Below are 25,269 nucleotides of genomic sequence, written 5' to 3' on the forward strand. Positions count from 1 at the left end.
TTGAAGCTTTTCGTCTTGCCTCAAAGCTTTATCTTGTCTCCTTTTTAACAATGTTGTAAGTTCTGTATGGCCAAGCCATTAAATTTTAAATAAATTTAAGCACTGTGAATTTGATATTAATCATATGTGGTCTGAATCATTCTTGATGTCTCCAATTTGCACAAATTCTAATCTAGAAATAGAGATCCAACTACTTTTTCTCCTTGCTTAACAAAAGAGTCTTTAGATCATCTGGAATGCCACCCTGCTTCCCTGGTTGAGACCAACTCATAGCTCACTTCCTGATATGCATGGCTACTCACTAGAATCTTTGAGGAAGGTTAATTATTGTTCTTTATGTACTCCCACTAAACTCTGCCTTCGTACAAAATAGTTGGACCAGAAGAAGAGCACTTCAGCATCTCATTTATAGGAAAAACACGTAATGCAATCCATGTCTAATTTAATCCTTTCTTCAATGATGAATCCCCTCTTTAGATTTATTTTATTTTGTCAGCAGCAGTTCAACACAGACCAGGAAGAGTTGCTGTCTCTGTTACGGAGCCAACAGAGGGAGCTCTCTGAATTGCGCCAGAGCCAACTGGAGCTAATGCAGAGGCTGACAGATCATATGGATGCAGTGCAGGGCTCCATTATGGGTCATGTGGAACGGATTATGGTCACACAACAAGAACAAGAACGTATCCTTTTGTCCGACCTGTTGGCTTAATAAATCATCTTTATTCTCTTTGAAAGAGTGGATTTTAAAATGTAAGCACATTTGATACCATTCCAGTTATTCATATGTATAACTTGATAAATACCTTGACATAGTGTAATAAAAGGTTTTCATGATTCCATCCACCGAAAACAGTGTATTGCCAACAGTAATTGATTGAGTCCTCTCAAATAAACTGATTAAAATTATATACTCCCAAGAACTGGGTTAGCTGTTAACAAATCATAGTTTTAGACTATTCAGTGAAAGGATAACCCTCAGGATTCAGAATTTTCTAACACCCCTGATTGTGGTACGTCAATCGCTTTCAGAGAAACATTCCCCATTTATGGTTTTTACAGGCTTAATTCTTTGCCACGAATGCTGATTCCAAATCATATTAAAGGTTTGATCTCACAGACTAAAGAGCTGAGTTGAGAGTGCCTACTTTGATGTCAAGGAGGATTTAACTACAACACCAAGGAGCCCTAATACACTCAGAGAATAATGTGAAAAGCTCTTCACTGGCTGCAGTTACTGAAGAGGGTGGGTGTCATTGTTGGAAACCACTTTTTTTAATTATAGGACATTAATGCAGTTGTTCCCTGAGGCCCATCTACTTTCTTTCGTATGACCAAAGTGGGATGTTTGCTGAAAGTTGAGCAATGTTTTATTCCTTTTGCAACTCCTTAGTTAATGAAGGACTCTTGCCCACAGCATTTGTGTTTGTGCTGATACGTGGCAAATAATATTTCTGTCAAACAGCTATCATGTAACGGCCATCTGTAATGAGACAATCTGTTATCTCTCCTTCAGTAGAACTCCCATTGTTGATCCCCAACATCAATTCCAGGAAGTCACCAGTATGTAGAAATTTAGTAACCAGCCACACACTTATGTGGCTTCAAGAGCAGATCAAAGGCTGGGAATTCTGTGCCAAGTGATTCACTACTTGACTTCCCACAGCTATCCACTACCACAAGCCATTAGTGTGACTGAAAACTCGCATCACATCTGGACAAGTACAGCTCCAACAACTGTCCAGAAGTTCAGTATCACCAAGGAAGGGAAGCAATCTTTTAATCATTCATCTTAAATATTTTTACCCACTGTTATCCATGTGTTGTAGTTGCATTGCATTCCTCTTAGAAGGTGCACTGCAGGAATTCCCCAAGGTTTCCTCTATGAGCATGTAGCTACTATTACCTAGAAAGTCAGTCAGCAGGTGCAAAGGCACACTGCCTTGAGGTTTCCCTGCAAGGTGCGCACCCTATTGATTTGGAAAGATATTGCTGTTCCTTCCATACAACATCCAAATCTTGAAAATGTCTAATGATACTCTGGAAGTACCTCCACATGTAGATAAGATGTTAGAGAAGTGGTGTCACCACTGCTTTCTCAAAGGTAGAGATCGCCAGTAATGCTATTCCTGCCAGTGATGTCCATATCCAGTGAATGAATTTTTAAAAAGTTAATATTTCTTATATTCATTACTCTTGCTTTCTATCATGTCATGCATGTTCATATATTGATTAATATGCTAACATTATATGTGTTGAGGACAACAGACTACAGTGGTGCAATTATTTCCCCCATTACCGATATCTACACCAACAGTTTATATTTCAATTATTGATATTTTGTTTTAAGACAGCATTTTTTAAGATATTTTCTGTTATGTCAAATATGGTTTTCACTATCCATCTTGCTTAGAAATTCACATGAAATGATATCTAATGACATAACCATGGGTTCTTTTTAAAGTTGAGTGTATTCGAGTATGTCACTTTGTTTATCCTTGAGTCAGCAGTGCTCTTTTATATTTCATGAGCAATTTAAGTGGAAAGATCAATGACTTTCAAGTAATAAATAATGTTATGCACCCTAACATCCATGACATACCGCAGGCCATTTTGCCTCCTTCCAATGTCCAATTTGAGATTGCATGCTCAGAAATTTACTTCCCGCATCTGATCACAGTTTTTTCGGGATTGGACTGGCTCTCAGAAGAGACTCATACAGTCTTGAACTATAAAGCCCTTTTGGGAAAAAAAGGCACACTTTGCTAAGTGGAGCATGCTTACATTTATGGAGCAGAAATCATGACGTAAGATTTTGAATAATTATGGAATAGGGCAAGTAAGGGTCAAGCAAGGCATGAAAATATTCAAGTGAAGAAAAGCTTAGCTCGAGTTAAAAGGGATGGAATCCAAAATTGCTGGTAAAGCTTTATTGGAGTAAAGCATTAATGGAGTGCCTTCAAAGATGAGATGCATCATCTACAGAGTAGACTCATTCCCCTCTAGGGGAATGAAAGGCCATTCAAGTAGCCTGAATGACTCAAGATATAAATATTAACATTAAGCAGACAAGGGAAGTTTGCCTGAGACAATAAGTTTATAATAGTACTAATTATAGATTAGTGGCTAACATAAAAGGAAGCACAAGTGTGTTTTATAAAAGTAGGAAATGTATTAAAATAAGGGTCTGACTGGTTAGAACCAAAAGGATTTTCTTGTGACTGTATAGTGCAGGCTAAGGTAATGGATAAGTATTTTGCACCTGACTTCTCTAGACAGGGAGATTCTATCAATATTCTTAGCAAAAATAAAGGCAACAGTGATATTGGGTGTAATAAAAACAGAGGAAGCAAAGGTACTTAAATTTGCAGACCCAAAGTAGAAAGTCACTCATTCCAAATGTGATATGTTGTAGATTGCTAAGGGAAGTAAGGATGCAACTTGGGCCTCCTTTGATGTTTGTGTTGTTTCAGAGAATAATGGGATTACTTCATCATATTTCTCTTTAGATAAGGTAAGAGGGATAAACCTAGCAATTATAAACCCACCAGTTTAAATTTGATGGTGGGAGCTATTAAGAACTATATAATTTGGGACAAAATTAATTGGCACGTGTGAAAAGTATCAGCTAATAAATAAATCTCAGCATGAATTTCTTAAAAACAAGTTGGGTAAATTGTGTTTGCCTAAATCGATTGCGTGTTTGAAGTAATGGAGAAGGATAGATTTTTAATTTAATTTTGTATTTATATCAAAAGGTATTTGGACACAGTCAGACACGATAGACTTGTAAACAAAATTAAAGCTACCATGATTGATGGCGCTGAGGCAATGTTGAAATGAAATTTTCTAAGGAAAATAGGTACTTTTGGTGGATGATTACTTCTGGTACTGGAGTAAATAATATGTTGTTGTTTCCCAGTGGGGTCAGTATTTGGATCAGTATTTTTTTTTAAGTATTCATTAATGATCTGGATGTAGGTTTGCTTGCTGAACTGGAAGGTTCATTTTCAGACGTTTCATCACCATACTAGGTAACATCTTCAGTCAGTCTCCGGATGAAGCACAGGTGGTGTAGCCGGTTTCTATTTATGTGTTTGAGTTTCCTTGGGTTGGTGATGCTATTTCTTATGGTGATGCCAATTCCTGCAGTGATGTCATTTCCTGTTCTTTTTCTCAGGGTGGTAAATGGAATCCAAGTCAATGTGTTTGTTGGTAGAGTTCTGGTTGGAATGCCATGCTTCTAGGAGTTCTCATTAGTAGAGACATGCACAAGAATTCCTAGAAGCATGGCATTCCCAGTGGAACTCTTATCAACAAACACATTGACTTGGACCTCATTTACCACCCCCTGAGAAAAAGAACAGGAAATGACATAACCATAGGAAATGAAGTCACAACAGGAATTGACATCACCACTCCAAGGAAACTCAACCACAAAAAATAGAAAGCGGGTGACACCACTAGTGCTTCATCCGGAGGCTCACTGAAGATGTTAACTAGTATGGTGACAAAACATCTGAAAATGAACCGTCCAGCTCAGCCTGAGCTACAAATCTTCTCAAAACTCACTAATTCATTAATGATCTGGAACTATGTTATAGGGCATGACTTCAAAGGTTGTACAAGATGCTCAGCTTGTAGAAGTGAAGACTATGGTAACAGGCCTCATGAATATGCAGAAAGACTGGTGAAATGGGTAAACACTTGACGTGAATTTCAATGTAGAAAACGGAAGTGACATGTATTAGTGGGCAGACTGAGGAGAAGCAGTACAGACTAAATGATACAATGTTAAAGTGGAGATGCAGGAACAAAGAGACTTGATATTAGTGCACAAATCTTTGGAAGTGGCAGACATGTTAAGGAGGCTGTTCAGAAAAGTCCTTTTTTTAAGATCCCAAAGCATTGAAGTTACCTTAAATCTTTAAAAACTCTGGTTATGCTTCAGTTTGGAGCATCAGACCTGAAGAATGTCAAACCTTTCGTAAAGAAGAGATCATGTCTGTTAAGAGGAGAGACAGGAGAAGCATGTCTTTTGCTTGCAGAAGGAAAGATTTAAAGGAAAGTTGATAGAAGTGTTTAGTATCATGAAGGGTTTTGCTAGAATAAATGGAGGAACAAGTTTTCACTGGTGGAGGACACAGATTCAAGGCGGTTAGAAAAATGGCCAGAGGTAACACTGTTCATTATTAATTTATTCATGATTTTAAGTTTGTTTGCAGATTTCATTATTTATGTGTACAGTGTACAGAATAAATTCAAGGTGGAATTGCATACTTTCTCATATAAAAACTGTTTCCCCTGGTATTCCAAATCAGAATACCTTGATCATAAAGTTGTTTTAATATCTGTTTTTCAAGCAGCATAGTTGGGTGCATCTTTTGATTCCATTTCTCAATATAAGTCTTTTTAGAGCTCAGTGACCACTACAGTGCTTTCAGACATTTATCTTCCAAAGTTAATTATTTCTCAAATACTTGATTTTCATTAGCCTTCCTCTGTTTCTCAGTTTGCATCTTTTAAAACCCAGCTCTTTACCTGGATGCTGTTTTTTTCCTTAATTGCTTATTCTTGATTTCAACTTTTTCGAATCAGTAAGGTCCTGTACTGTGGACTTCAATCTTTGACATGCAACAAATTTGTTTCTCCATTGCTTTTATTTTAAACTAAATTTCAAATGAATGTCAGTTACCTGTCTGGATGTTGAGATAATATTTTGATACAAAAGATAATCTATTAGTGATTTATTTTCATCTAATAACAAGGTGTGATTTGAAATGGTTTGCCTTAACAACCCTCTAGAGAGACGAATGGATAGGATCTTGGCAGAAGGGCATGAAAGAAATGGGCAGTTTCAGGAACAACTTTCTCACCAACTCTCTCAAAATTTGGCAAATTCTATCAGTAATCGTATAGAGAAGACTGTTCGAGATGAGATGAAGAAAACTTTACCACAATGTGAGTAAGGACTTGGAGAAGCGTTGCTGATTATTGAAGCATTAAAGTTGCTTACCAGAAAAACAATTCTGCACAATTTCAATGTGTTTCAATTCTGCATTTTGTCAGACACATTAAACAAAAATTTCACCCCTCAAATTCAGTTTTGAGGTCCTTGTGACTGTTGCTCTAATGTTAGCAGGGGTTAACGTGCCCAATAGAACATAGAACAGTACAGCACAGAACAGGCCCTTCACAGCCCACGATGTTGTGCCGACCACTGATCCTCATTTATATTTCACTTTTAAAAATTCATTCACAGGATGTGAGCATTTGCTGGAGAGTCCAGCATTAATTGTAAAAAGTTCTGACATAGACATCGCTTTATGTGGATGTATTCGCATGTAAAAATAGTCTGATGTTGGAAATTCAGATTCTTTAGTTGAAAAATATCCATATTACAGAAGTGGTGGTGCAGGATGTCTTAAAATGCATAAAGGTGAATAAATCCCCAGAACCTGATTAGGTGTATCCTCGAACTCTGCAGGAAGCTCGGGAAGTGATTGCTGGCCCCTTTACTGAGATATTTGTATCATCGATAGCTACATGTTAGGTGCCAGAAGACTGGAGGTTAGCTAATGTGGTGCCACTAAAGGTGTTAGGGAAAACCAGTGAATTATAGACCATTGAGCCTGATGTCAATAGTGGGCAAGTTATTGGATAGAGTCTTGAGCAACAGGATTGACATGTATTTGGGAAGATAAAGACTGATTAGGGATAGTCAACATGGCTTTATACGTGGGAAATTGTGTCTCACTAACTTGACTGAGTTTTTTTTGAAGAAGTAACCAAGAGGGCAGAGCAGTGGATATGATCTGTGTTGTTTTTAGTAAGGAGTTTGACAAAGTTCCTCATGGTAGACTGGTTAGCAAGGTTAGATCACATGGGATACAGAGAGAACTAACTATTTGGATACAGAACTGGCTTAAACGTAGAAGACAGCGGATGGTAATGGAAGGTTATTTTCAGATCGGAGGTCTGAGATTAATAGTGTGCCACACGGATCAGTGCTAGGTTCACTGCTTTTTGTCATTTTTTAATAAATGATTTGGATGTGAATGTATGGTTAGTAAGTTTGCAGATGACACCAAAATTGGAGCTATATTGGACAGCCAAGAACCATACCTCCGAGTATATTGGGATCTTGATCAGATGGGCCAATGGGTCAAGGAGTTGCAGATGGAGTTTATTTTAACTAAATATGAGGTTCTGCATTTTGGAGATGCAAATCAGCACGGGACTTATAAACATAATGGTAGGATCCTGTGGAGTATTGCTGTACAAAGAGTGGTACAGCACCCTTGGTAGTGTAGATGTGCAGATGGATTTTGGAGTCCATGTACATAGATCCCCGAAAGTTGCCACTCAGATGGATAGTGCTGTTAAGAAGGCATATACAGTGTGTTTCATAGAGGGATTGAGTTCCAGAGCCGCAATATCATGCTGCAACTATACAAAATGCTAGTGCGGCCACACTTGGAATATTGTGTACAGTTCTGGTGCCCATATTTCGGGAAGGATGTGGAAGCATTGGAAAAGGTGCAGAGGAGATTTACCAGGATGTTGCTTGGTCTGGAGGGGAGGTCTTATGAGGAAAGGCTGAGACTTGGGTCTGTTCTCATTGGACTGAAGAAGGCTAAGAGGGGATTTAATAGAGACATACAAGATGATCAGAGGATTAGATAGGATAGGCAGTGAAAGTCTTTTACCTAGGATGATGATGTCAGCTTGTATGAGGGGGCATAACTACAAATTGAGGGGTGATAGATTTAAGACAGATGTCAGAGGCAGGTTCTTTATGCGGAGAGTGGTTAGGGCATGGAATGCCCTACCTACTAATGTAGTTAACTCAGCCACATTAGGGAGATATAAACAATCCTTAGATAAGCACATGGATGATGATGGGATAGTGTAGGGGGACGAGCTGAGAGTAGTTTACAGGTCGGCGCAACATCGAGGGCCGAAGGGCCTATTCTGCACTGTATTGGTCTTTGTTCTAAAGAGAACAAAGAGTGCAGGTTCATAGTTCCTTGAAAATGGAGTTACAGGTAAGCATGATAGTGAAGATGATTTTTGGTATGTTTGCCTTTATTGGTCAGTGCATTGAGGAAAGGAGTTGGGAAGTCATCTTGTGACTGTACAGAACATTAGTTAGGCCACTATTGGAATACTATGTAATTCTGGTTTCCCTGTAGTAGGAAGGTGGTTGTGAAAATTGAAAGGATTCGAAAAAAGATTTACAAGGGTGTTGCCAGGGAGTTTGAGCTTATACGGAGAGGCTGAATAAGCTGGGGTTATTTTTCTTGGATCATCGGAGGTCTTTCGCATTGAATGAGCCACCCTGTTAGTTGTCAGTGTGTGCATATGTCATCATCAGGCATATTTAAGTACGTTAATAACAACTGAATCCGAAATTACATTATTGTGACAAATATTAGTTCACATACAAGATGCTGAATTAGAAGACTTCCTTAATGAAATTAGTCACTAATTTTGCAATGGTTTGCCTGCCACTGTTTGCCCCATAAGTGGGAGCAAAGTGTATGACTCAATTTGCTATATGTATCCAATTACAAAACACTCATAATTCATTGTGTATACACAGCTCCCAATGGCCACAATGAAACTAAGACTTCATATTCCTGGCTGCAACCCAATGCTTTATGAGCATTGGTGGAAGTAGAAAGATCCGGATAAGGAATTGCACCCTTTGTTTATAAATCAGCTGAAATTTAACTGAGGCAACATGGAACTGTAGGATTCTCATGTCCTGATTAATTATGAAATAGTGTTGCTGGAAATCCCTTTCTGAAAGGAAAGGGTTTTGGGATGCATGTTGATAGAAATATTAACATAAGATTTTTCAACCTCCTTTGAAAGCTATTTCCAAAAGTTTGGAACCAGTGTCGGGTCAGCTGAATAACCATATTGCAACCAAACTTGCAGCAATTGAAGGAATATTAAAAGAGAATATAACAAAAATGGTAAAATCAAAGGTAAGGTTTTTGAACTTCAAAATGTTCTCAATTACAATGCATAGTGTAAAAAGTGAAATTGATAATTTTAGTGTTTGTACTATTTATACAACCTGTTTACCTGTTTCACCTCTTGATCACGTTTCTTGTGTTATCTCCAGTTACATTTTCTTCCCTTATTTTCTTTGTGATCTTTGCTCCAGTTGCTTCCTGCATGTAGGCTTATCAAGCATGGTTTCTCCATGGCTATTTTTAATGCCAACCTGAACTAGGGATATATTTTACAAAATACCGAGGGTGTTGGAAATCTGAAACAATGACAGAGCACCCGAAAAAAACAGATCTGTCAGCATCTATGAGGAGAGAAATAGGGTTAATGTTTCAGGTTTGGCATGACTAATCTTCAGAACTGAAAGATGTTGTGAGAAAATCTCTTTATACTTCTGACGAAGAGGCAGAGGAGTAAAACAGCGGATGGTACAGAGGCCCTGTGCAGAAAACAAATAGAATTTTAATTTACGTCCTTTTTTTAATCATTTCATTTGTTTCTCCACTAATAACTACCCCATTTGTTGTTTTATACAGGCCTTGTATTACCATCTGCCTCTTGCTCCTCCTCTGCCTCTGTCAGAAGTATTAAATAAAAACAGTTTTCCACCACCTTTTCACTTCTAAAGATGAGTAATACCAGATTTGAAATGTGAGCTGTTTCTCTCTTCACAGATGCTGCCATACCTGCTGAGTTTTTCCAGTGTTCTCTTTATCTGTTCTTATAATTCAGGCATCAGTTGTATTTTTTTTCAGTTCGGGAAACCATTTGCTCTACAGTAAGTACTGTCAACTCGAGACAGCTGCTGGCTGTCCGAGTGGTCAAAGCTCTTAAATAAAAACCACTAGTTCAAAACTTGGCTTCTGAGTGGTCATTTTTCATTACTACAACCCTATCATCCATTTCAGGAGCTGTTCACTATACCCTCTGAATTTATATCTTATATAATGTTTGAATCCATGTTTATTGTTCACCGTATTTTTGATTCTGTATTGTCTTGTTCAATTTGCAGAGCCATTTTTGTTGAATTGGACAAATTATGTCCTTTATAAAATTGCTTTTAAAACCAAGTAATTAATTTGAGTTTAATAACTAATCAAAGTCAGTGATGAAGGAGCACCGCTCCAAAAGTTAGTGCTTCCAAATAAACCTGTTGAACTATAACCTGGTGTTGTATGAGTTTTAACTTTGTACACCCCATTCCAACACTGGCACCTCAAGATCATGAATTTTAATATGCATTGAGAATTACTTTTCTATTCAACCATTGAGCTAAGTTATAACTAATATTCCTGTTGAAAAATAATATTTATTACCAATCTAAAAACTTGCGAAATGTATTGAGCTGACTGATTGACTGTACATGTTGTAAAGTTCAGTTTCAATTCCTGATGAAATTCATGCTCCATCTGTTTCTTTTAAGTTTCATTACTTTGCATCACTCCCTGAGTGAAGTCCAGCTCTCCATTTCTTACTGATGTTTCTAATTGGCCTAATTTGTTCAACTGGATGCAGAGGAATGGAGAAGGCATAGTTGTGTTTGGGGAAGGTGGTGATTGTGGTATGTGGGTTGTCAAAGAGAATGGTAGGCGAAATAAGTATTCTTTTGAGTTTGCTTTGGACAGAATGGATTAACAACCACATCTTGAATTGCTGAAATAGTATTTTGAAACCCTGGAACACGGGTAATTTGGAATATTTGACAATTTATTACTTACTTAAAATGGGTATTTGGGTATTGTTTCTGCCACTTCAGAGTAGCAAATCTAATGAATGTTATAATTTTTTTTGTCATTATATGTAGAACACTGTGGAGAGTATTGGAAGAGCTGCAGCAGATGCCTTGCAAGGACCGATACAATCAAGTTACAGAGAATCGTTCCAGAGTATAGTTGTACCTGTGTTTGAAAAAGCCTGCCAGTCAATGTTCCAGCAAATAAATGACAGCTTCAAGCAGGGGACACAAGAATGTAGGTATTGTTTTGATTATTATGGTCAGTCATTCTTATATTTTAGAAGTTTAATTGTTTCCAGTGATTTTTTTTTCAGTATTTAAGTGGATTAAAGTACTAGGTGGTGTAGTTTTACTGGCACTGATTCAATCCATGGTGTTGATTGTATAAGCTGATTTTTGTCAAGGTGGTATTTGGGAGAGCAATGTGAAACCTTCAATTGGTTTAACCTTGTAGCTGAGGCCAAGGAGATCATAGAATCGAACAGCACCAGACAGACTCTTCGGTCCAACTTGTTTGTGCTGCCGGAGTTATACAAAATTAATCTAGTCTTATTTGCCTGTATTTGGCCATGTCCCTCTAAACCCTTCCTATATCTCTGTATACCCATCCTGATGCCTTTTAAATGTTATAATTGTTCCAACCTCCTGACACTTCCTCTGGCTCATTCCATACACTCAGTGCCCTCTGTATGGAAAATATTGCACCTTAGGTTCTCCCCGTGTCTGCGTGGGTTTCCTCCGGGTGCTCCGGTTTCCTCCCACAGTCCAAAGACGTGCGGGTTAGGTGAATTGGCCAAGCTAAATTGCCCGTAGTGTTAGGTAAGGGGTAAATGCAGGTATGGGTGGGTTGCACTTCGGCGGGTCAGTGTGGACTTGTTGGGCCGAAGGGCCTGTTTCCACATTGTAAGTAATCTAATCTAATAAAATAGACTGAAGGTCTCTTTTTAAATTCCACCCCCCCCCCCCCCCCCCCCCGCACCTTAAACCTATGCCGTCTATTTTTGGACTCACCTACTGTGGGGAAAAGACTTTGTTTATTTATCCTGTCCATACCCATCATGATTTTGTAAACCTCTATAAGATTACCCCTCAATCTCCAATGTTTCATGGAAAATAGCCCCAACCTTTTCAGCCTCTGTGTAGCTCAAGCCCTCCAAACCTGGCAATATCCTTGGAAATCTTTTCTGTACTCTTTCAAGTTTCACAACATATTTCCTATAGGATGAAGTCCAGAATCGTACACAGTATTCCAAAAGTAACCTAACCAATGTCCTGTATAGCCGCAACATGACATCCCAACTCCAACTGTCAATGCACTGACCAATAAAGGCAAGCATATCAAGCGCTGTCTTCACTACCCTGTCTCCTGTAACTCCACTTTCAAGAAACTATGAACCTATACATTCCCCAGGACCTTACCATTAAGTGTACAAGTCCTGCCTGATTTGCCTTACCAAAGTGCAGCACCTCACATTTATCTAAATTAACTCCATCTGTCACTCCTCGGCCCATCAGTCTAATCAAGGTCCTGTTGTATACTTGCGATAACCTTCACGGTGTTGGGGGAGAAAAGGCCAGTCAAAATTTCTGATCCAGCTGCTCTCCAATGAACCGTACATGTGTCTAGGCTTGCTTGCGATCAATTTCCCACTCACAAACCACCACCCCACATAGTCCTGTACCTTTGATGTTTGTTTGTCTGGATTTGTGCATGAACAGTTATACTAGTGTTGGGTTTCTTTGGGGAAGAAATTAAAAAGGATTAACAGGAAAATATAAATATTTTTGCAGAACCTTTTGAGTGAAATACAAAAGTAATAAATTTCAGCCCCTTAGCTGATAGGTCATGTTTTGTAATTTCTTCATTGTTGACTTTTTTTGCTTCAAGTGCATTGGTTGAGGTCTGTGCTTTAGTAAAGGACTAATATTTGTTTTTCACTTTGCAGAATAAACATGAACCATGCCATCCAGTGAGCAACTCTAAAATAAATTGTACACAACAGCATTGGAAATTGCATTGTTTTCTATGTTGTTACTTTTAACTTTGATCCGAATTCATATGCAATGACTGTCATGTTAAATGTTTTGATGACACTGTGTGTGTTTTAGATTATTATCCAACTCTGTTACTTCAACATCTATTTTAATTCAAATGTAAATTTATTGATGCTTTGCATTTCACCTACACAGATATCCAACAACTTGAGATTCACCTTCAGTCCAAAAAGACCCAAGAACAAGAAATCCGTGATCCTCTGATTAGTCAGTTGCAGCAAATGATTGATCGCTTCCAGAGTGTCACTGATCACCTGGCTGCTACCATCACAAATGGCATGCGTTCAGAAGTGCAACATCAACTTCACATCATTGTCAGCAAGTGAGTAGCAATATGCTCACTGTGTGATACATGTTCGTTGGTGTTGTATTATGATGTTAACGATATGAACTTAAATACCTGGTCTCTGTGATTCTTTGCCTTCAGCCCATTGCCATTTAGAAAAGCTATCCATCATCCCACTTGCCCATCCTTTAAGTGTGGCTCTGCAAATCTTACGTTTTTGGGTGATTATCTAATTCCTTCTTGAGAGCCACAATTGAATCTGCCTCTACCACCCTTTTAGGTAGTGTACTCCAGATCCAAACCGAAAGAATGTTTTATCACATTACCTTTGGTTCTTTTGCTCATCATTTTAAACCCGTGTCCTCTGCGGTACGTGGGTCAACATTCTGCCCCTCTAACTCGGGCTAAGGCTTGATTAGGTGAAGCAAAATGAGAAGTAATTGATCTTTTGTTGTACAACATTTTGTGAAGTCAGACTCAGTAATGCCAATCAAGTTGCTGGGGATATGATATGTGTTGAAAAAAATATTCTACTGTTGCAGGAGAGATTGTTTAGAGATTGAAAGTGTGATATTTCTGTACAGAACAGACGAAAGCTTTGAATCGTAACTCACTTTGAAAACCTGACCAGACAGTAGAGGATAGATTTTAAATATGAAGTAGATTGTCCACTGTGGTAAAAAACGCACCAATTTAACTTGAGTTTTCCCCAAGTCCACTTACAGACACATTAGCTCCAGCTCTGGACCTTGGACCTGAGCCCATCACTCTGTTTCAACTTTTGCTCTTAATTTTTTTTTTCTTTCTTTCATCCAAGGTGCCTCTCTTCCATCATTTTACTAACTTTTACATATCCCCTTTCAGATACTCTGACCATCCAATTCCCTACTCTGGCTTTTCAGTATTCCCAGTTCTGCTGCTCTCCCACCGTCACTTTAGGCTTGGCACCCTCTTCAAACAACTGTGTCTCTTTAAGCATCTTCAGAAGAGCTCTTTGAAGTATTTGCTATACCTCATTACAAACAACAACTCGAGTCCCACTTTCGTGTTTACCTTTTCAGTGCTTCAGCTGAGTGCTTACTTTGTTAATCTCCTTCCTGTCTAACTCATCTCTTATATTGCTTAGTCTTTCACCACCTCTTTAAGCATTTTCCTCCGGAATGTCTTTTTACTTATGAAATAGGTCCTTATCATCCATGAATTTTTTGTGAATGATTGCATTTGATTGCAGTCTGACATCTTTGTGGGCCAACTCATAATCATCAGCTGCTAATCTTGCTCCCTGCTCTTCCACATGAGTTCTCACTGCTTCAGAAAGTGAATTTTTGAACTCCTCCAAAATAATCGTCACTCTAAAATGTCATAGGTTTGTTCTATTTTTAATGCCTTCATCCACTTTCAAAATTCCTTTGTTTGATTCTTTCAAACTTAATGTATGTTTGACCAGGGTCCCTCCTCAGATTCCAGTAACATTGTCTATAGGCTTCTGGCACAAGCTCATATGCACTTAAGATGGCTTTCTTCATCATTGTTGGTCAGAGTATTGAGTACAGGAGTTGGGAGGTCATGTTGCAGCTGTACAGGACATTAGTTAGGCCACTGTTGGAATATTGCATGCAATTCTGGTCTCCTTTCTATCGGAAAGATGTTGTGAAACTTGAAAGGGTTCAGAAAAGATTTACAAGGATGTTGCCAGGGTTGGAGGATTTGAGCTATAGGGAGAGGCTGAACAGGCTGGGGCTGTTTTCCCTGGAGCGTCGGAGGCTGACGGGTGACCTTTATAGAGATTTACAAAATTATGAGGGGCGTGGATAGGATTTCCTCGGGGTCGGGGAGTCCAGAACTAGAGGGCATAGGTTTAGGGTAAGAGGGGAAAGATATAAAAGAGCCCTACAGGGCAATTTTTTCACTCAGACGGTGGTACATGTATGGAATGAGCTGCCAGAGGAAGTGGTGCAGGCTTGTACAATTGCAACATTTAAAAGGCATTTGGATGGATATATGAATTGAAAATGAAGCAGCTTGGGTTAGAGGCAAAAGACAAAGAAAGGGCAACAGAAATGAAACGGTTTGAATTATGATTAAAAGCAGAGGAAGAGAAAAAGAACAAATCACTTCAGCAGAACAAAAAGAGAGAAGAGAGAGAAAAGGAGAGGGGGAAAAGGAAGAATAAGAGGGAGTTTGAACTTCAGAAATTGCACTTAGATGAGAAAGTCAGCTTAAAATGTTGAAGATAAAGGCTGAAGGTAAGCATGGTGAGAAACTGTTTAAATATATTCAAACCTTGCCTAAGTTGATGAGAAGGATGTGGAAGCCTTTTTCATAGCATTTGAAAAGGTGGCTAAACCGTGGCCAGTGACCATGTGGATTTTTGTTGGTCCAAACAAAACTTGCAGGCATGGGCCGGTTGCTGGCAGGAGGGAGTAGATTGGGTTGGAATAGCTGGTCGGCATGGACGGGTTGGATCAAAGGGTCTGTTTCCATGCTGTACATCTCTATGACCTCCTAGCCCCAGATACCACCTGTGATAGTGATGCGAGTACGTCACTAGCTCTGCCTGCAATGAAACACAAGCAAAAGAGAACAGAATACAGAATAATTTAACCTACCGAAAACCCAACAGATTATTCCAACTTAATGATGCTGTTCCAAATACTTGCAACAATCCCCATAAACACCCTTTTGCAAAAAAATGAAAAATCCAGCACAGGTTCTTGAGAGATGTCAGAGAGAGGAAGGATCAGCATGAATCTGTTTCTTTGTGTCCAGCAGCTTCACAGCTAACTGCCTGCTAAAACCGAACTAAACCAGAGAAAGGCTAAACTGGGAGAACTTGGCCACACCCCTTTCATTGTACAAGTTTTTTTAACACTTGAAAGCCTTTTTCTGAGGCAGTATCTACGAGCTATAATCAAATTGACCCTAAAACCCTTCAAATCTAGACCTCCCGGAGTCTCTAGGTTTATGAACCCTCTGGAAAAAAAACAAGGACAACATATCCTTGTTAAAGGACAAGCAGCATCATTCAACCTCCAGTTTGAAAAGCAACCCTTGATCCCATCCTCTGCCTCTTCCTTCGAACCAGTTCTCTTTCCAAATAGCTAGTTCTCCCACTATTCGCTGTGATCTAACCTTGCTAACCATGAGCAATCTTGTTGAATACCTTCCTGAAGTCCATACAGCTCATGTTTACTGCTCTGTCCTCATCAATCCTCTTCGTTACTTCCTCAAAAAACTCAATCACGTTTGTAAGACACGATTTCCCACGCACAAATCCATGTTCACTGTCCCTAATCAGTCTTTGCCTTTCCAAATACTTGTAAATCCTGTCCCTCAGGATTCCCACCAACAACTTGCCCATCACCGCTGTCAGACTGACTGGTCTGTAATTCCCTGGATTTTCCTTACCACTTTTCTTCAACAGTGGTAACCAACATTAGCCAACCTCCAGTCTTCTGGCACCTTGCCTATGGCTATTGATGATACAGATACCTCAGCAACGGGCCCAGTATTCACTTCCCTAGTTTCCCACAAGGTTCTAGTGTACACCTGATCAGGTCCTGGGGATTTATCCACCTTTTTTGCATTTTAAGTTGTCCAGCATCACCACTTCTATAATATGGACATTTTTCAGGAGGTTGCTACTTATTTTCTCATGGTCTTTATCTTCAAAATCCTTCTCCACAGTAAATGCGGATACAAAATACTCGTTTAGTATCTCCCACATCTCCTGTGGCTCCACACATAGGTGGCCTTGCTGATCCTTAGGGAGAGAATAGGGTCACTTAGTTACCCTTTTGCCCTTAATGTATTTGTATGATTCCTTTGGATTCTCCTTAACCCTATTTGCCAAAGCTATCTCATGTCCCCTTTCTGCCCTCTTGATTTCTCTAAAGTATATGCCTACTGCCTTTTTATACTCTTCTAGGGATTCAGTTGCTTTCTGCTGTCTCTACCTGACATATGCTTCCTTCTTATTCTTGATCAAAACCTCAATTTCTCTAGTCATCCAACATTACGTACACCTACCAGCCCTGCTCTTCACTTTAACAGGAACATACTGTCTCAGGGCCCTTGTTATCTCATTTTTGAAGGTTTCCCATTTTCCACCCGTCTCTTCACCTGCAAACATCAACTTTTGAAAGTTCTTGTGAACTTCTGATCACCCATCTACCCCTTCTTTAGCCCAGGTTAGCAAATGTTGTTAATGGTGCTGTTTCTTGACGTATTGTCCTTTAATTCTGTCATCATTACTTGTCAAACAAAAGCCCTTGCAAACTACCATCCTATTTCCAACTTGCATTTCCTCTCCAGAATCCTTGAACATAATGTTATCTCTGAAATCCAAGTATTCTCTTTTCCACAAGTCCTATATTTGTTTTGTGCCTGAACATAGTTCTAAAATGAACGTCTGCAACCTTTGACACTATTGTCCACCTCATTCTCCTCTAATATCACTTTATTGTCAGCGAGCTGGACAGTTCTGCATTCCTCTGGTTCCATTCTTATTTATCTAATTGTATTTGAAGTATTGTCTTTTCTTCGTATGTCCACAATTGTTCTGTTAAAGATTTCTTTCTTGGACATCCTCCTTTATCTTCTTTACATTCTGTATGACATTGATATTGTGAAAATTAATGCGGTATGCTGACAACAACCAACTCTACCACTCCACCACCTCTCTCATTATCTGGCATCAAATACTAGATGGTCTAGACTTTTCTCAGAAGACTGAAGCTCTTGTCTTTGGCTACAGCTCCAAACCTACTTCCATACTTGTCAGCTGTTGCTTGTGATAACAGTAAAAGACTAAAATAAAACAAAGAACTGCAGATGCTGGAAATTTGAAAAAAACCCAGATTTTGTTGCAGAAAGTCTGGTTTGGCAACATCTGTGGGCGTAAAGGGAGTTAAAGTTTAAAGGGTAAAAAATGAGGTCTGCAGATGCTGGAGATCACAGCTGAAAATGTGTTGCTGGTTAAAGCACAGCAGGTTAGGCAGCATCCAAGGAATAGGAAATTCGACGTTTCGGGCATAAGCCCTTCATCAGGAATGAGAGAGAGTGTGCCAAGCAGGCTAAGATAAAAGGTAGGGAGGAGGGACTTGGGGGAGGGGCGATGGAGATGTGATAGGTGGAAGAAGGTCAAGGTGAGGGTGATAGGCCGGAGTGGGGTGGGGGCGGAGAGGTCAGGAAGAAGATTGCAGGTTAGGAGGGCGGTGCTGAGTTGAGGGAACTGACTGAGACAAGGTGGGGGAGGGGAAATGAGGAAACTGGAGAAATCTGAGTTCATTCCTTGTGGTTGGAGGGTTCCCAGGCGGAAGATGAGGCGCTCCTCCTCCAGCCGTCGTGTTGTTATGTTCTGCCGGTGGAGGAGTCCAAGGACCTGCATGTCCTCGGTGGAGTGGGAGGGAGAGTTAAAGTGTTGAGCCACGGGGTGGTTGGGCTGGTTGGTCCGGGCGTCCCAGAGGTGTTCTCTGAAGCGTTCCGCAAGTAAGCGGCCCGTCTCCCCAATATAGAAGAGGCCACATCGGGTGCAGCGGATGCAGTAGATGATGTGTGTGGAGGTACAGGTGAGCTTGTGGCGGATATGGAATGATCCCTTGGGGCCTTGGAGGGAAGTGAGGGAGGAGGTGTGGGCGCAAGTTTTACATTTCCTACGGTTGCAGGGGAAGGTGCCGGGAGTGGAGGTTGGGTTGGTGGGGGGTGTGGACCTGACGAGGGAGTCACGAAGGGAGTGGTCTTTGCAGAACACTGATAGGGGAGGGGAGGGAAATATATCCCTGGTGGTGGGATAAAGTTTAAAGTCCAGTCACCTTGCTTGACAGACCAATAAAGACTGTGTCTTAGTGATGGTGCATATTAATGTCCAAAAGATCAACTTGAAATCAAATATCACACCAAGGTTGCAAACAGACAGTCTATGTCCCCATCTCGGATCATCTGCTGATACCCTGGTTTTATCCATTAGTTACCTCGAGAGTTAACTATTTTAGTGCACTGATAGCTAATCTCCCTTATTTTATGTGCAGTAAACCCAAGACCTCACAATACTTTGAGATATATACTCATTTAATTCTGGCCTTTGAGGCATTACTAGTTTTAATCAATTCTGTATTAGTGACTAAGTCTTCAACTCCCTAAGCTCTGAAGTTCTAAATATGTTTACTTCTTTCGTTGACCCCCCCCCCCTTTAAAACCTGCCTCATTGATGTTTTTGATCATCTGACCTAATAGCTGTTTATGTGGCTTGGTGCCAGTTTTATTGTGCTCTGTTAAAGTACCTTGGGGCAGTTACTGCAGAATTGTTACGTTCCATTGTGCCTGCGCCCACCAACATTTAAAATGAGTATCAGTATCTAGTGTTAATCTCCTGTTCTGATCTCATACGTTGTACATTATTTCTGTTCACCACATTCCTGATGGTGCATTCAATACAGTTATGACTGGCTGTGTAGAAGATTTTTTCTCCTGTCACCATTACTTCTTTGGTACATCACTTAAGTCAGTACCCTGTTTTTACAAGGGATACTATCCTTATCGACTGAGAATAGAAGTGAGTCAAACAGTCAGGGCAGGCAGGGACAAGGTCGGACTAATGAATTAAACTGCATTTATTTCAATGCAAGGGCCCTAACAGGGAAGGCAGATGAACTCAGGGCATGGTTAGGAACATGGGACTGGGATATCATAGCAATTACGGAAACATGGTTCAGGGATGGGCAGGACTGGCAGCTTAATGCTCCAGGATACAAATGCTACAGGAAGGATAGAAAGGGAGGCAAGAGAGGAGGGGGAGTGGCATTTTTGATAAGGGATAGCATTACAGCTGTGCTGAGGGAGGATATTGCTGGAAATACATCCAGGGAAGTTATTTGGGTGGAACTGAGAAATAAGAAAGGGATGATCACCTTATTGGGCATTGTATTATAGACCACCTAATAATCAGAGGGAAATTGAGAAACAAATTTAAGGAGATCTCAGCTATCTGTTTGAATAATAGGGTAGTTATGGTAGGGGATTTTAACTTTCCAAACATCGTCTGGGACTGACATAGGGTTAAAGGTTTAGATGGAGAGGAATTTCTTAAGCGCATACAAAACAATTTTCTGATTCAGTATGTGGATGTACCTACTAGAGAAGATGCAAAACTAAACTACTCTTGGGAAATAAGGCAGGGCAGGTGACAGAGATGTCAGTGTGGGAGCACTTTTGGGACAGTGACCATAATTCTATTCGTTTTAAAATAGTGATGGAAAAGGATAGACCAGATCTAAACCTTGAAGTTATAAATTGGAGAAAGGTCAATTTTGACGGTATTAGGCTAGAACTTTCAAAAGCTGATTGGAGGCAGATGTTCGCAGGTAAAGGGACGGCTGGAAAATGGGAAGCCTTCAGAAATGAGATAACAAGAATCCAGAGAAAGTATATTCCTGTCAGGGTGAAAGGGAAGGCTGGTAAGTATAGGGAATGCAGGATGACTTAAGAAATTGAGGGTAAAAACAATGACTGCAGATGCTGGAAACCAGATTCTGGATTAGTGGTGCTGGAAGAGCACAGCAGTTCAGGCAGCATCCGAGGAGCAGTAAAATCGACGTTTTGGGCAAAAGCCTTTTATCAGGAATAAAGGCAGAGAGCCTGAAGCGTGGAGAGATAAGCTAGAGGAGGGTGGGGGTAGTGCAGTGTGGGAGGGTGGTGCAGTGTGGGAGGGTGGTGCAGTGCATAAGGGTAGTGCAGTATGCTACTTTCTCCCCACCCCCACCCTCCTCTAGCTATCTCTCCACGCTTCAGGCTCTCTGCCTTTATTCCTGATGAAGGGCTTTTGCCTGAAACGTCGATTTTACTGCTTCTTGGATGCTGCCTGAACTGCTGTGCTCTTCCAGCACCACCAGAATAAAAAAATTGAGGGTTTGGTTAAGAAAAAGAAGGAAGCATATGTCAGGTATAGACAGGATAGATCGAATGAATCCTTAAAAGAGTATAAAGAAAGTAGGAGTATACTGAAGAGGGAAATCAGGAGGGCAAAACGGGGACATGGGATAGCTTTTGCAAATAGAATTAGGGAGAATCCAAAGGGTTTTTACAAATATATTAAGGATCAAAGGGTAACTAGGGAGAGAATAGGGCCCCTCCAAAGATCAGCAAGGCGGCCTTTGTGTGGAGCTGCAGAACATGGGGGAGATACTAAATGAATGTTTTGCATCAGTATTTACTGTGGAAAAGGATATGGAAGATATAGACTGTAGGGAAATAGATGCTGACATCTTGCAAAATGTCCAGATTACAGAGGAGGAAGTGCCGGATGTCTTGAAACAGTTAAAGGTGGATAAATCCCCAGGACCTGATCAGGTGTACCCGAGAACTCCGTGGGAAGCTAGAGAAGTGATTGCTGGGCCTCTTGCTGAGATATCTGTATCATCGATAGTCACAGGTGAGGTGCCGGAAGACTGAGGTTGGCAAACGTGGTGCCACTGTTTAAGAAGGGCGGTAAAGACAAGCCAGGGAACTATAGACGGGTGAGCCTGACCTCGGTGGTGGGCAAGTTGTTGGAGGGAATCCTGAGGATGTACATGTATTTGGAAAGGCAAGGACTGATTTGAGATAGTCAGCATGGCTTTGTATGTGGGAAATCATGTCTCATAAACTTGATTGAGTTTTTTGAAGAAGTAACAAAGAAGATTGATGAGGGCAGAGCAGGAGATGTGATCTATATGGACTTCAGTAAGACGTTCGACAAGCTTCACCATGGGATACTGATTAGCAAGATTAGATCCCATGGAATACAGGGAGAACTAGCCATTTGGATACAGAACTGGCTCAAAGGTAGAAGACAGAGGGTGGTGGTGGAGGATTGTTTTTCAGACTGGAGGCCTGTGGCCAGTGGAGTGCCACAAGGATCGGTGCTGGGTCCTCTACTTTTTGTCATTTACATGAATGATTTGGATGTGAGCATAAGAGGTATATTTAGTAAGTGTGCAGATGACTAAGGTAGTCATTTTGAGAGTTATAAGGTAGCCAGGAAGGAGCTAAAGAGGGAGCTAAGAGAAGCGAGAAGGGGACATGAAAAGTCTTTAGCTGGTAGGATTAGGGAAAACCCAAAGGCTTTCTATAGGTATGTCAAGAATAAAAGGATGACTAGGGTAGGTATCGGTCCAGTCAAGGATAGTAGTGGGAAGTTGTGTGTGGAGGCGGAGGAGATTGGAGAGACATTAAATCAGTACTTTTCATCAGTATTCACTCAGGAACAGGACACTGTTGCTGATGTGAATATGGAATCACAAATAATTAGAATGGATGCCCTGGAAATATGCAGGGAGGAGGTTTTGGGAATATTGGAAAGGATGAATATAGATAAGTCTCCTGGGCCTGATGGCATTTACCCCAGGATCCTATGGGAAGCTAGGGAGGAGATAGCAGAGCCATTGGCCTGGATTTTTATGTCGTCATTGTCTACGGGAATAGTACCAGAGGACTGGAGGATAGCGAATGTGGTCCCATTGTTCAAGAAAGGGAGTAGGGATAGCCCTAGTAACTATAGGCCAGTGAGTCTGACTTCAGTGGTGGGCAAAGTCTTAGAGAGAATGGTAAGGGATAAGATTTATGAACATCTGTGTAGGAACAACGTGATCAGGGATAGCCAGCATGGTTTTGTGAAGGGCAGGTCGTGCCTCACAAACCTTATTGAGTTCTTTGAGAAGGTGACTAAGGAAGTGGATGAGGGTAAAGCAGTAGATGTTGTGTATATGGATTTTAGTAAGGCGTTCGATAAGGTTCCCCATGGTAGGCTAATGCTAAAACTTCAGAGGTATGGCATTGAGGATACATTAGAGGTTTGGATTAGGAATTGGCTGGCTGGAAGGAGACAGAGGGTAGTAGTTGATGGATTATGTTCATCTTGGAGCGCAGTTACTAGCGGTGTACCACAAGGATCTGTTTTGGGACCATTGCTTTTTGTTATCTTTATAAATGATCTAGAGGAAGGACTTGAAAGCTGGGTGAGCAAGTTTGCGGATGACACAAAAGTCAGTGGAGTTGTGGATAGTGAGGAAGGAAGTGGTAGGTTACAGCGGGATATAGATAAGTTGCAGAGCTGGGCGGAAATGTGGCAAATGGAATTCAATGTAGCTAAGTGCGAAGTCGTTCACTTTGGTAGGAATAACAAGATGATGGATTACTGGGCTAATGGTAGGCTACTTGGTAGTGTGGATGAGCAGAGGGATCTTGGTGTCTGTGTACACAGATCTCTGAAAGTTGCCACCCAGGTAAATAGTGCTGTGAGGAAGGCATATGGTGTACTGGGCTTTATTGGCAGAGGAATTGAGTTCCGGAGTCCTGAGGTCATGTTGCAGTTGTATAGGACTCTGGTGAGGCCTCATCTGGAGTATTGTGTGCAGTTTTGGTCGCCATACTATAGGAAGGATGTGGAAGCTTTAGAACGAGTGCAGAGGAGGTTTACCAGGATGTTGCCTGGAATGGTAGGAAAATCTTATGAGGAAAGGCTGAGGCACTTGGGGCTGTTCTCATTGGAGAAGAGAAGGTTTAGGGGAGATCTGATAGAAGTGTATAAGATGATTAGGGGTTTAGATAGGGTAGATACTAAGAACCTTTTACCGCTAATGGAGTCAGGTGTTACTAGGGGACATAGCTTTAAATTAAGGGGTGGTAGGTATAGGACAGATGTTAGGGGTAGATTCTTCACACAGCGGGTTGTGAGTTCATGGAATGCCCTGCCTGTATCAGTGGTGAACTCTCCTTCTTTATGGTCATTTAAGCGGGCATTGGATAGACATTTGGAAGTTATTGGGCTAGTATAGGTTAGGTAGGATTCGGTCGGCGCAACATCGAGGGCCGAAGGGCCTGTACTGCGCTGTATCCTTCTATGTTCTATGTTCTATGACGCTAAAATTGGAAATGTAGTGGACAGCGAAGAGGGTTACCTCAAGAGGTTCATAGCTCCTTGAAAGTGGAGTCGCAGGTAGATAGGATAGCGAAGGAGGTGTTTGGTATGCTTTCCTTTATTGGTCAGAGTATTGAGTACAGGAGTTGGGAGGTCATGTTGCGGCTGTACAGGACATTGGTTAGGCCACTGTTGAATATTGCGTGCAATTCTGGTCTCCTTCCTATCGGAAAGATGTTGTGAAACTTGAAAGGGTTCAGTAAAGGTTTACAAGGATGTTGCCAGGGTTGGAGGATCTGAGCTACAAGGAGAGGCTGAACAGGCTGGGGCTGTTTTCCCTGGAGCGTCAGATGCTGAGTGGTGACCTCATAGAGGTTTACAAAATTATGAGGGGCATGGATAGGATAAATAGACAAAGTCTTTTCCCTGGGGTCGGGGAGTCCAGAACTAGAGGGCATAGGTTTAGGGTGAGAGGGGAAAGGTATAAAAGAGACCTACAGGGCAACTTTTACACGCAGAGGGTGGTACGTATATGGAATGAGCTGCCAGAGGATGTGGTGGTGGCTGGTACAATTGCAACATTTAAGAGGCAATTGGATGGGTATATGAATAGGAAGGGTTTGGAGGGATATGAGCCGGGTGCTGGCAGGTGGGACTAGGTTGGGTTGGGATATCTGGTTGGCATGGACGGGTTGGACTGAAGAATCTGTTTCCATGCTGTACATGACCCTATGACTCAATCTAGCCCACTCATGATTTTGAAAACCTCTCAGAAATCTACTATACCCAGTTCTCCAGCTGGGTCTAACAAATGTCTTCTGCAATTCACTATGAAAAGTTATTATTGAATCTGCATCCACTACACTTGCACGTATTCCAAGTCACATTAAGTTGCTCTTTAAGAAGCTTTCCTTGCGTCACTTCTTTTTTGCTAATCATCTTGAATCTATGTCCTTTAGTTACTAGCTCTTCCACCACCGGTAACCATTTATTTACTTTTGCTTTTTTTACTCCGTGACCCAGTTAACATTGCTTTCCTAACTCCTCTCTCCACCTGTTCTGCCACCTTTGATAATCTGTCCACATGTTCACCAAGTCCTTCTGCTTCTGCCCTCTATTTTGTATTGTCTCTCAATATTCTTCCTACACCTCACACTTCTATGCATTGAATCTGCCACCTATCCACCCACTCTACCCACATGTTGATCAAGGGGCAGCTTTTTCACACAGAGGGTGGTGCACATGTGGAACAAATTGACAGAGGAAGTGATAGAGGTG

At 40.9% G+C, this 25,269-nt stretch overlaps 1 protein-coding gene across 3 annotated transcripts in view; it reads left to right on the forward strand.

Annotated features, from left to right (window-relative positions):
* Positions 1-25,269, forward strand: part of edc4 (enhancer of mRNA decapping 4) — a 112,363-nt gene that overhangs the window by 75,617 nt on the left and 11,477 nt on the right. For 2 of the 3 annotated variants that reach the window (XM_060838175.1, XM_060838177.1), the window contains exons 22-26: positions 497-680; positions 5,803-5,958; positions 8,878-8,993; positions 10,826-10,991; positions 12,947-13,133. In XM_060838175.1, coding sequence (XP_060694158.1) covers positions 497-680; positions 5,803-5,958; positions 8,878-8,993; positions 10,826-10,991; positions 12,947-13,133 — 809 coding nt within the window. The remainder of the gene's footprint in view (positions 1-496; positions 681-5,802; positions 5,959-8,877; positions 8,994-10,825; positions 10,992-12,946; positions 13,134-25,269) is intronic. The other variant, XM_060838176.1, reaches the window with a different exon arrangement.

The sequence above is a fragment of the Hemiscyllium ocellatum genome, chromosome 17 (genome assembly GCF_020745735.1).
Source record: "Hemiscyllium ocellatum isolate sHemOce1 chromosome 17, sHemOce1.pat.X.cur, whole genome shotgun sequence".
In the NCBI taxonomy this organism is placed as follows: Eukaryota; Metazoa; Chordata; class Chondrichthyes; order Orectolobiformes; family Hemiscylliidae; genus Hemiscyllium; species Hemiscyllium ocellatum.